Raw genomic sequence first — 13,349 nt, 5'->3', positions numbered from 1 at the left:
ATTATGGAGATTTTAATCTTTGATATATGTTTTTCTGTTTTTAGGAGTTCCTGAATTTGTTCACCTACCTTGGGTACATAGTTGTACTTACTATCAACATTCTTAGTTATATTCATCTTTATCAGGTGAGTCTTCCATCAACTTCATACAGTTATTGCTTTTCACCTTTAACCTGCTGGTGGCAAGGGATTCTGACTTTGCGACCAGTGCAGACCAAGATCAGCTTGCGTATCCATGCAGGCTGATCATGGTCTGCACTGTTCACTGTTCAGTCAGTAAATTTTCAGTGAACATTCTTTTGAATGATAAGTCACTGTGGTACTGCCCAAATTGGATGATAGACCAGTCCATTTTAGAAATTTAGCGGGCTGAAGGTTAAATGTGGGTTGATATAAGGATATATCCACCTGGAAAAAAGTAAGGCCAGTAAAAGGCTGGTAGCAGTCTGTGTGCATCAGTACTAAACATTGGGCCGTCTGCTTAAAAAGAGCTAGACTGAGTTAGCTAGAAATCACTGTATGTTGCAAGTATTACAACAGGGCAGCAAACGTTACAGCAGCATGCTGGAAAAGATAACAACAAAACATGTAATATTAGGTAGATGCCGTCAAGTATCCGATGTAACTAGTATTCCTTGATATTGTATTAGAATCGAAATAATATATCTCAGACAGTGATTATTGTCTTGAATAAAATCAGTATTTGTCATTCAGATTGGAAGGAATAATATCACTTATTCAAGGATAAAATCTATATCTATAATGAACAAAATTTAATCCAGATTTCGCCATTCAGTATAGTATTGTTTACAATAAGTGTAGGATTCTAATTCCAAAATATTTGTATTTTTTCAGGTAAGATCAGAATTACAGATGTAATTGTATGTGTGCTAATTGTTAAATCAGCAGATTAAATCAGCTGTGTGACGACAGACTGTAGAATCCATTTAAATCTAGAATGAAACAGCAGCATTGTAAGTTCTAGGAATTCACTGGGAGTATGAGGATTTGCCTTTCAACCTGATTAGGATGTTTGTGTTATTCTTCGAAGAGAAATACTGAACCTGAGAGTGTAGTAAGTTTGAAAACCGCTAATTTTCAAAGAGATGGCAATATACGTTTTGGCAATACGCGCACGCACGACATTTGGGAGAATGTGATCTCTATACATCCTGATCAAGCTAAAGTTTACGTTATAAGTGAAAGTTAGTGATTTATGCTTCCAAAAAGCAACCTGCGTCCTTGAGAGATGTATTCCTGAAAGTTGACAGGGAAATATGATTTCCAGTGGTTTATATATAACTCATTATTGTTTGATGTTTGATGTATATCCGCCGTGTGAAACGCAATACTCTGGTCTGCAATCTAGGCAATTTGATTTTCATAAGATTTTTTGTTTTGGTTTGATATATGAACATCCAAGGTTCAATAAAGGTGTTTTATTGCCTATTGGTTTTGAAATGTAATCCTCAACAGAAAACTTAAGTTCTTTCCATAATTTATAACCAACTTGTTAAGATTAATAATAAAAGACTTTCTACAAAAAAAAGTTATTTTTGTTTGGTAATATCATTTTTTGTTTCGAGTTTTAAGATATTTTATTCAATAAATTACTTTTCTAACGTATCTTCAGATAGTACTGGTTTAGTTAATGTTAGAAAACAAGCACTGGTTGGGCTGATAACTCAAAATTAAATTACTGTTTTTTGGTATATTTTTTTAGGGGGGATGGGGGAGTGGGTGTGAATAGTTTAAGCATATGTGTTCTAATTTTACAGTTCTACACAACAAAACAAACATCAGCTCTACTTTTCTAGTGACACCACTAAAGTTATTTTTAGAAACAGGACATGTTCTATAAAGGGGCCCAGAAGGGGGTACAAATACTTCGTCTTTTTGCCTAGAGACAGTTACTACTGTAGATAATATTGGCAACAGATTTTTTTCTTCATAAAAAAGAATACAGTAGAAAATGTGACTGGTAATTTTTATTTTCAAGTTGTCACAATAGTTTCATTTACATTTTAACCATTTATTTGAATTTATTTACTTATGAATAAAGCGTAGCTATCAACGTGCCAACTATGGTCAGGTATCCCTGTAAAATGTGAAAATGACAGTGAATCGCATAGGTATCACTTATGACTGGGCTTGTGTCTTACCATTCTTTGTTAGTGCTGTCATATTGGAAGCGCATTATTTTAGAAACCCACAGACCCTTCACAAGACAGCAGCTTGCACATACGTTTTGGCAGTAGATTCACACCCCCCCCACACACACACCATACAGACCTCCTGGACATTCTGACAGTGATCTTTGTTAAACAAAACTTCAGATTCATTGTGCATACATTAAATACTCGTACAATAAATAGACAAGATTTTCAGCAGTTACAGTGTTGGAATGTTTCTAATCGATGGTGAACTTGATTGTAAGAAAGATACCATATAATGGGTTATTTTTACTGTTGTAAAAGTTTACGGATTTGGGGTAAAAACACATGATTTTATTTTATATGATTTTAAAATTTACGAAATCACCAGATCTACCAGTTTACTTGACTTTATGTGGCGAATTTATACGAGGCCAATATTTACGAATCTGATTTGGTCGTAAAAAATAGTAAAAATTAGCAGCAGGTAAAAAATACCAGTTATACGGTATTGTACACGAAAGTAAAACTGTCAAAATTAAAAAAGTACTGCTCTGTTGAAATAAGATACTGTCAAACTTTGTTTTCTCAAACTTGGATAATTCGAACACTGCCTTTAATTAGAACTGATCGTCAGGTCTCAGCAAAATCCCCATGTAATGGTCATTGTTTGCTGGCTTGAACAATTGATAACACAAACAAATTTTGCTGGTCCCATCAAGTTTGAGCGAACAAAGTTTGACCTGTACAACTTATCATATTTCGTAAGATTTGAATTTGACATATTGTTTATTTTAAAAGATAACATTATATTGAAAATGTAACTTATTTCTAGATATCTGTATAATTGTCACACTGCAAGGATACTTATGTTAAATTTAGTGCTTTTATAATAGATTATTTTAAGGTAGTTCTGCACGTTTTGATTATTTGGAAGTACCCGGTAATGACGAAGTGTCATTTATCAGGATAGCGTAGAATAAGGCATAAAGGACTCAGCATATGGAAACGAAAATTATTTATGAGTAAATGGTAACCTGTAAGTAAAATTATGAAAACAGCAAGGTTACTACCTTTTCTTGAAATAAAATATGATTTTAAAATGTTTGATACCCTAAATAGTTCCAAATGATGTCTCAAAACCAGCTAGAACTGTATGAATCTCTTTAATCTTGGTCAGATCCTAAAAATGAGCACACCGATTTGTACATTTTATTTCACTGCATTATAGCCAATATGTTAGTTTACAATCTTGAGAAGTTTCATTAAAATCTACATTGTACAAAAAATTTTATTCGCGAAGATGTCATCAATATTGTGATTTTTCCGTAGACTCCCATTATGAAAACTTGTGTGGGGTCTAACTTTTTCAAATCATTCTAGCAAAAAATCAAGCACACTACCCGGTCTTTTTTACTTGCCGCATTTTCTAATTACATTCTGAAGTTTTGAAAAATTGTTGAATCAAATTCTACATTGTACAAAACATGCTGATCCAAATGTGCAGATCTACTTTAATATTAAAAAAAAATTCAGTATAAAATATAGGTTAGATATCTTTACTATAGAGACTATTTTTACACCTTAGAATACTCTGTTTTCTATATTAAAAACAAATAGTAGAAATATGTTAAGGTTTGTAAATATTTTGAAGAGCAAAAGATGTTTAATTTGTCTTCCTGTATTTATATGGTCATTTCCCTGCCAAATTCTTTTTATGTTGCTGCGTTATGATCCCCAAAGATGCTATTATTGTCCGATCCACCAAATCTGTAACATGAAATTTCATTGACTTCTTTATTTTGTTATGTTCAAATTAAGTTTATGCATCTTTTTACAGGTATGAAGGGGTGATAGTAGGAACATCTTTAATTTTCAGGATATCTTGAATGTTTTAAAAAAAAATTGTGGACAAAAATGTAATTTTTGTTGGAAAATCCTTGACTGTAATTTTATCAAATTTATACACACGTTTGTTGCTTTTATGCTAAGATATTCTGAAAGTTTCTTCAGGTAGAAAATATGCACACCAATGTAAAATTAAAAAAAAATATTTAGAATGGCATAATGTTCAATAGAAGATACCTTTTCAAATTTGTTGTTTACAGTATTTTCAGACTTACTCGAGATATTTTTTATAAATTTAAAAACATTTCTTTAAAATGGAATATAACATCAATGATACTGTCTAATTTTCAAAGTGAAAGAAAAATCTTTTTACAGAATATGATAGGAAGACAGCAGTTCATTTACAGACCTATCCTTAAAACATTTTCACCTACCTGTACAACTGTTAATGAATATTGATTGTCCACTGAAGTGTTCATATTGTGATACAATGTGAAACTTTAGAACCACCTACTTAGGTAGGTTGCCTGATGCCTTTCGTAAATATTTCACTAAGTAGTGATGTTTCCACCCAAAAACTTTTCTCAAGGTTGATATAATGATGACTTATTAGCAAATTTATTAGTCACATTCATAATTTGATGTTTTGTACAAACAGAAATTCTTGTCAAAATTATCAGAGAAGTTATATAGTGTTACCCTATTTATGATAATGTTATTCTCTCTGTCATTTAAAGTTTGTTTGCTGAAGGTTTTTCACACATTCTCAACATTTGATCTCAGAGCTTGAGCAGTTGGACTTGTGGGAACTGGTGAATTACAGCAGACTTTATTGAAAAATTAAAATGTCCACAAAGCTCTACATGTGACTTCACTAGACTAGTTTAAAGCACTACGACCAGCAGAACAGCGTCTTAACAAAAAGCATACTTAGAATAAGCCTTTCGTTACTAAGCATTCGAAAAGTAGTTTCTGTTTATAATAAAATTTATGTGAAAACTACGCAAAAAGAAAACCACATTGTTTCACCGTTGGATTGAAGTTGGCTAAACTCGGGTTATTAACATTTTTGTTACTTTAATTGTTTCATCTGTTATCAGTTGTTAATTGCTGGTATCTTATATGTTTGTTTTATTCAGTCAAATCTTTTGGTGCCATTTGTATACTAAATCTAAATACAGTTTATATCATTCTTGGAAATCGTTATAAATGCTGTGGTGGCCATTGTTTGATCCACTTCTTACATAATAAGAAGTTTTTTTCTTTTTAACTTTTCTTTAAAGATGTTAAAGATGAAACTACTCATATTGTAAATCATTCTCAAAAACTCCATGGCAGGTAATAGGAACTTCTTAAATTGATTTTGACAAGGTATTTTGTGTTATATATTTCACCCATTTCGGATTCCAGAATTTTTTTATAATAATTTTTGCAAGTTTAGCTTTGTTAATGGGTTGTTTTAAGATTTCAGGATGTCTTAGATAGCATTAAGCAACATTCCATGTAAAATGTGGTACAGTTTTGAAAAATATTTTTCCAAATTTTTCGTGCTAGAATTTTATACATTTTTGGACATAAAAGTCATCTTTAGATTTCAGAAAGTATCTGTTATCCTCTTGGAAAAATTTAAAAGAATGAATAATTCCTACCTGGATCTGGCATATTAACCTTAAGCCTGCTGGTTGCAAGTGATTTTGCCTTTGTGACCAGTGCATGTCCTTGCAGGCTGATCATGGTCTGGGCTGTTCGTTATTCAGTCAGTGAATTTTCAGTAAACACCCCTTTGAATAATGAATAGTACTGCTCAAACTGAATGATTGACCAGTCCATTTTAGAAATTTAGCAGGGTAAAATTAAAGCGAAAAAGATACAAAAATGCTCAGAGTTACGGATTTGTTGGATTAAAGCTACGTAAACTGGTACGAAAGCTTTAAGCATAGACATACTCTGTGTAGTTTTTGTTTTTCATTTTGTATTGCAGTCTCCCTTAAATCGACTTGGTATGGTTTTATAAAATAGAATAACAAATTGATTAATTGTTTGTACGCAAGTGATGATATCATGATATATGGTTCTGTTTTACATGCTGCGATGTAATTTTTGTATAATTGATATGAATGACACCAGATTGATGCAATATCAGATTCTGTGTTTTTTTTATGGAAGGGTAATATTTAAATATCTTGCTTTTACCGCATTTGTTAAGAGTAAAGTATTAGTGTGTTTTTTTATGTTCAATGTCTCACAAACTGTAGCCAGTCGACATTTTGTATTGTTGCTTTTTTGTATTTTTGTTGATTTTTCTTTTATTATTTCTTTAATATAATTGTTTATGTATTCAGTTTAAAACTGGCTTATTAATACACATTATGACAAGTTGATACCTCCTCAAAGCTTATGGGTAATGTGTTTTACCCATTAGACAATGTTCTGCATACATTCTCAAATTATTTTTGTATTTCTTCGCATGTATATGAGTTTATTGCTTAGGCCTAAAAAACAATGTTTGTTTTTCGGTATCCTGACCTACCCTAAATTTTTGGCCTGAAATGTTTTTATGGCCTTGGAGAAATTTTTCAGAAAAAGTTTCAAAACTGCACTTTTTATGCTTTAAACATGGTCATTGATGTTAGAAATCAACTTACTGATGCTCTAAAGGCATAACCCCCTTACTTGTATTCATTTTTTGACACAAACATCATTTCCGAAAAGTCCCACTTAAGGAAAAAAAAAATCCAAAAAAAAAATTACCAACCTACCTACCCTAATTTTTTTTAGCATGTTACCAGAAATAAACATGAGCCGTGCCATGAGAAAACCAACATAGTGGCTTTGCGACCTGCATGGATCCAGACCAGCCTGCGCATCCGCGCAGTCTGGTCAGGATCCATGCTGTCCGCTTTCAAAGCCTATTGCAATTAGAGAAACTGTTAGCGAACAGCATAGATCCTGACCAGACTGCGTGGATGCGCAGGCTGGTCTGGATCCATGCTGGTCGCAAAGCCACTATGTTGGTTTTCCCATGGCACGGCTCGGTCATTTTTTTTAGGCCTTAGTATAGAGCAGCGATTCTATTTAAATTTCTTTCTTTTGTAGAACAAGAAACACTCCATTGTTTTCATTTATGTAATTTGAGGTAGTGATATGAGGTATGAGAGAGCTTTTTGGAGGCCACCTACTTGAAATGTGCAACCAGAAGTTTTAGTTCTGTTTGGTGCCATATAACCTGTACTGTGTTTGAGTACTTTATCAACAAAATCAATCCATTTGCAGAGTTTCTATAGAAGATATCACTATCCACTATCTTAAAGCGGAGCGGTGGTCTAGTGCTTAAGGTGTTGGCCGCTCAATCCAGGGCTCATGGGTTCGAGCCCCACTGGGGTCACAACCATGCCTTCTCATATGACACCATTACTGGTTTTTCCAGGAAGCGGACTCGAGAGTGGTTCAAATAAGTTTGAAGCTTTCATCACAGTCTAGTTAAAATAAATTAGTATAAACAAAACTAAACCACCCAGTATGTTAAAAGAATGTATTCAAAATTAAATTAAGTGAGGGGGTCTCCGTGACCAAATGAACCACTTGCGCCTCACATATTTTTGTTTGAAAGCTGAACCTAAATTATATATAGCCAGTAAACTTAGAGTATTAAAACTTTAGACATTTGTTGATTAACAGTGCCTATCTTACTAGGCCAGTTAAGATTTTTTCCAGAGCAGTCGATTTCTTCTTCAGTGGAATGAATGTTTTGTAAATGCATTTGAAACTCCATATGTCAAATATTACAAGGTTTCAAGCATTTTACTTTGAGTAACTGAAATTCAACTTAAAAAGTTGGGTTTTTTTTTTAAACCCGCCCGCTTAGCTCAGTAGGTAAGAGCGTTGGTCTACGGATCGCGGGGTCGCGAGTTCGATCCTCGTGCGGGGCGCATGTTCTCCGTGACTATTTGATAAATGACATTGTGTCTGAAATCATTAGTCCTCCACCTCTGATTCATGTGGGAAAGTTGGCAGTTACTTGTGGAGAACAGGTTTGTACTGGTACAGAATCCAGGAACACTGTTAACTGCCCACTGTGACATGACTGAAATACTGTTGAAAAACGGCGTTAAACCCCACAAAAAAAAAAAACAATAAAAAGTTATTTTGTGTATTTTGGATGGAACTTGAAAATGTCTTAGAAATAGCCAGAATTTTGAGAAAGCGAGTTCGAGATATTAATTTTCAACTGTATAATGTTTCTAGGTCATTGGTCATTTGCCATTATTTCATGTAGATAAGCAAAGAACATGTAAGACCTGATTTAAGTATCTGTCAGCACTTTTAAATGTTGTTACATGAATACTGTGCTCTCCCTATAAGCTCTGTTAAGGTTACTGTAAGAGCACTAGACTGTAAATACAGAGATAAGAGTGTTTGGTCACCCAGGCGTAGTGTATGTTTTCTGCGATAAATTGACAGAAGACAAGGTCTGATGTCCTTTATCCTGGATTTTTAATAATAAAGAGAAGTTGTCAGTTACTAGCAGAGAACAGCACAGTACCAGTGCAAAAATCCAGGATCACTGATCCTAAAAACTGACAGCCATTACACAATTGAAATACTCCTGTAAAATGGTGTTGAATACTTTAAAAAGACAAATTTGAATACTACATGGTTTTGGAATTTTTTTCACTCATTTAAAAAGGTTTCCATTTTGATGCTTTTTGTGCTTCCACAAATTGATGACAATCAAGCACCTGTCTATGTTTACAACAAGTTACATGTAGTTCATTGTTCAGCAATTATCATATTTTTACTGATATACGCAAATTAAGTAACATGAAATATAGGTTATAAGCTCTGTTATGAGAAATATATACGAGCTCTGTAGCAGAAAACGCTATTATAGTTGAAACTCTGTAATGCATATTTTCAAGGAATCAAACATTTTACTTTGAGCTAAATGAAATTCGATTAATAATGATGTTTGTGCATGAGATTTCAAATTGGGACTTGAAAATGTCTTCCAAAAAAGTAGAGTTTTGAGATTAATAAGTTCAAGATATGGAACTTCAACTATATAACGTACAATGATTACAGCATTATACAGTGAAAGAACGAGCTCATATTTCTCAATACAGTGATAAGAGATTTGATAAGCGATTTTTTTTACATTCACACCTATTATACGCAAGCTATCGTTCAAAGCGCTCACAACATTGAAATAATTTTAAAATAAGACAGCTGTTGTAAAGATAATGGGATTTTGAAATTTAAGAAGATGGCTAACCACCAAGGCATATTTTGTGTTTCCAGTCCTTGTGCACATAATATTATATTGAAATATGTGTGTTACGAGTGAGGTTATATGTGTTTATATGACTGACAGGTCATCTTATGTCAGATTTCATTTAGTACTAGTATGTGAGAATTGTAATTTTGGTGCAAATTTGTAAATTTTAAGTGTGGCATATTCTTCATCATTATCAGTAACATCATCCTCATCATCATCTGGAGTATATTTTCTACAAATTTTGTCATTTATAATTACATGACGAAAACAATATTTTCGTTTCTCTGTTTTCTGTTTTTGTTGATGATTGAAATATTAACCCAGTGAATTTACATATATATTACTTGTCATGACTAATTTTATCTGTGTGTGTTATTAGACAGGGTTTTAGGGTAGCAAAATTAAAGTGTTACATATAATTATATACTATCAAAGGTTGAAATTGATATTTTTAGAAAAAATTTGTTATTTAACCTTTCGAGATGCTTGTCAAGAATTTTTGACTTTTTGATCAAGAAGTTTTAACAGTTCTGGTATAGAGAAGTTATATATGATTTATTTGTCATCAATAATTGTGTTCAGATATATTGAAAACATTACTAAGAATGTGTCTAATTTGCCTATATGAGCCGCGCCATGAGAAAACCAACATAGTGGCTTTGCGACCAGCATGGTTCCAGACCAGCCTGCGCATCCGCGCAGTCTTGTCAGGATCCATGCTGTTCGCTAACAGTTTCTCTAATTGCAATAGTCTTTGAAAGCGAACAGCATGGATCCTGACCAGACTGCGCGGATGCGCAGGCTGGTCTGGATCCATGATGGTCGCAAAGCCACTATTTTGGTTTTCTCAAGGCACGGCTCATATTAGAAACTGTAACATGGTATCTCATTAAAAATGTATTTAATTTGCTTGTCAAAATATGTTGTTAGCAAAATTGAATTAAAAGTAGAATTCTTCAGCGAGAGATTTTGTTTGAAACATACTTTTTTCGATGAAAATGCATAAATGTGCAGAAATAATTACTGCGAATACTTTTTTCCCCCTTGACGGAAGTTTTTCCAAGCTATTGTAAAACATGTTATTACCTGTTGCCAGGTGATAGTTTGCGCTATTGACCAGTATATAGTTCAGCACAGGTTTTGCTGGGCTAAAGACAAAACTTGTGGAAAAAATTGAAATATGTTTATAATGTCGTGTAATAAGACACTTAATTGCTTACCGGTCAGTAGTCAAAACTATTAGCTTTCCATCCTTTGGACCTTGGGTAAATAGTTTTGACTATTGACTGGCAAGTCGTTAGATATGAGTATAATCTGTCTCTGCAAGGCAGTGGAGTAATTAAGTACTTAATTTCAACAGCTAAACTGTGGAACTATATTTTGTTTCTGTTCATAATGAGTGCAGTGTAATTTGAAATGGTTAAAAAATATATGGTCTGAACAGATTTAATTTATGTAAAAACTTTCATCCGGGCTACCATTTTGTGAAATTGACAGGTAATATAGTTCAGAAATTTAACCAGTATGACAGTTTATCATGACATATTGTGCTTGCCTGGTTTGTTCACAGTACAGTAGGCGGAGCACAAAGCTGTCGGTCCAAAGGTCACCAGTCTGATCCTACGTAGAAGGGTTTTTTCATTATGACAATTTTGCAGTAGATGGTACGCCATATTAGTCATTTGTCCTTCATCCTTCATGCCCTATTCTAGTGGGGAAATTGCCAGTTTCTTGCAGAGAACAGCTCGGTACTACTTTTGAATTCAGGAAAACTGATTAGTTTCATTGATTTCCATTACGCAACTGAAATACTGTTGAAAAGGGGCTTTATACCTACATCAAAAACATCATAATATGAGCCGTGCCATGGGAAAACCAACATAGTGGGTTTGCGACCAGCATGGATCCAGACCAGCCTGTGCATCAGCGCAGTCTGGTCAGGATCCATGCTGTTCGCTAACAGTTTCTCTAATTAAAATAGGCTTTGAAAGCGAACAGCATGGATCCTGACCAGACTGCGCGGATGCGCAGGCTGGTCTGGATCCATGCTGGTCGCAAACCCACTATGTTGGTTTTCTCATGGCACGGCTCATATATTTACCAAATAGGTACAGCATAATGCATTACGTTTATTTATTTGTAATTATGCCTCCATTCGAGGAAGCAGGGGTATACTGCTTTGCACCTGTCGGTCATGTCGTTCCATCTGTCCGTCTATCGGTAGAGCGAAGGGTTTCCGCTAAATAACTTCAGCCAGAACATTCAAACTTGATATCATGATTGGGCTTAATAAGAAGATAACCCCTATTGTTTTGGGATCAAGGTCACAGGGGTCTGAACCGTGAAAACGGTTTCCTCTTGATAACTTCAGAACCACTTGACCCAGTCGTCTTCAAACTTCATAGCATGATTGAGCTTATGAAGATAATGACCTGTATTGTTTTTGGGGCTAGAAGGTCAAATGTTATGGTCATAGTGTTCATGGGACTGAAAATGGTACAACATCTCTTGTTGTTCAATTGAATCTTATGTGAAAATTAAAATGTCATTTAGTATGGTCTTAAATACTGCTTTGGTTACATGAATTTGACCAAAACTTTTCGAGTTTTTTTTTCTTGTAGAAAGAATTCTTAATTGTATAGAAATTGACTAGAAGCAGATATTAATATCTGTTTATCTAAGTTTTATATGAATTTTATAAAAAAATGTTGGAAATGTTGTTAGTACAAATGTTGGATTGGAACTAATATGTGTTATTGTTAAAGCTAGTTGTAAGAAGCATCTCTTTCAGAAGTTGATATTTAATCACTCTTGATAGATATCTAAAACTTTGTAAGCTTTAGTAAATAAATGATTTTAATGTGAACTTTGTTGGTTTTGTTTACTTAGGTTTTATAGCCTATTGGGAGAAGCAGTATGTTAGGGTGTAATGTTATAATATTGACACTTTATTACATACCTTTATAAATAGTAACAAAACTGCATAAGACAGAATTTTATAACCCAGGCCAAACAACCAGAAGCGGGCATTTAATTAAATAACAGGTAATTGGCCAGTTGTGAATGAGTGACGTCATTGGTGATGTCATTTTACCTTGTGTATTATATAAAAAATTGTTAACCTCCGTATTTTCACTGTGGGGAATCACATGATCAAATAATCTCTTACCAAAGTACATTTGAAGAACATGAATAAATTTCCTATTATGATAAGATATGAAATTTAACTAGCCTATCATATGATATGAAATTGTTAATTATCATGTAGTGACATAATAATAGATCCTTAATTACAAACATAGAATTAATGAAGTTATCATGTTTACTTGAAGTGTTCTAAGATAATCAGAAGGTGTTAGGTGATTGAAATTAGAGTTTTATATACATGTATTGCCATATGATAGCTAAATTTTAGTTTATAGCAAAAGCTGTTTATATATCCATATTATTAAAATAATATATTGGATTAATTATTTGATATTATTCCCCAGTATTTTATATCATAAACTTCTTCAAGCAGTTGAGTAACAAGTATTCATTTTGGAGTTAAGTTATATAATAAACAACTCATTAAACCACAATATCGTTCCTCCACCTAGTTATTAGCACTTCTAACTATATATTGGCACTGTGCAAATAGGTTTAATATTTAACCACTTCTGGACCGCCATTGCCGTTTAACCTTTAGCCCGCTGGCGGCAAGTGGTTCTGCCTTTGGGACCAGTGCAGACCAAGACCAGTCTTGGTCTGCGCTGTTCGCTATTCAGTCAGTAAATTTTCAATAAACACCCCTTTAGAATGATAAGTGGTACCGCCAAATTGAATGATGGAACAGTCCATTATAGAAATTTATCAGATTAAGGGTTATTAATATTAAGAGTATACTACTGCATCCCTAAGTTGTTCTTCTGTTGTAACTTTGCATGATCATCAGTTATCACTTGGTATTGCTGTATCTCTGTGATTCCAGTAATTTTAGAAAAATTTATTCCACACCTCGTTCTTTTAGTTCTAGACGATTTAGTACCATTAACCATATCACTTGTACTTTGTTGATGCACAGTAAAACTAAAA

The 13,349-nt window shown here is 33.5% G+C and overlaps 1 protein-coding gene across 1 annotated transcript in view; it reads left to right on the top strand.

Moving 5' to 3' along the window:
- The window catches only part of LOC123557153 (ceramide phosphoethanolamine synthase-like), a 39,099-nt gene extending 26,958 nt beyond the window's left edge, over nt 1–12,141 (top strand). The window contains exons 4-5 of the mRNA XM_045348446.2: nt 45–125; nt 855–12,141. Of these exons, the coding sequence (XP_045204381.1) occupies nt 45–125; nt 855–878 (105 nt within the window). The 3' untranslated portion in view covers nt 879–12,141. The remainder of the gene's footprint in view (nt 1–44; nt 126–854) is intronic.
- The last annotated feature ends 1,208 nt before the right edge of the window (nt 12,142–13,349 follow it).

Source organism: Mercenaria mercenaria, chromosome 5 (assembly GCF_021730395.1).
Source record: "Mercenaria mercenaria strain notata chromosome 5, MADL_Memer_1, whole genome shotgun sequence".
Lineage (NCBI taxonomy): Eukaryota > Metazoa > Mollusca > Bivalvia > Venerida > Veneridae > Mercenaria > Mercenaria mercenaria.
Note: the sequence above shows the minus strand (reverse complement) of the source record. Positions and strands in the feature narration are given on the sequence as shown.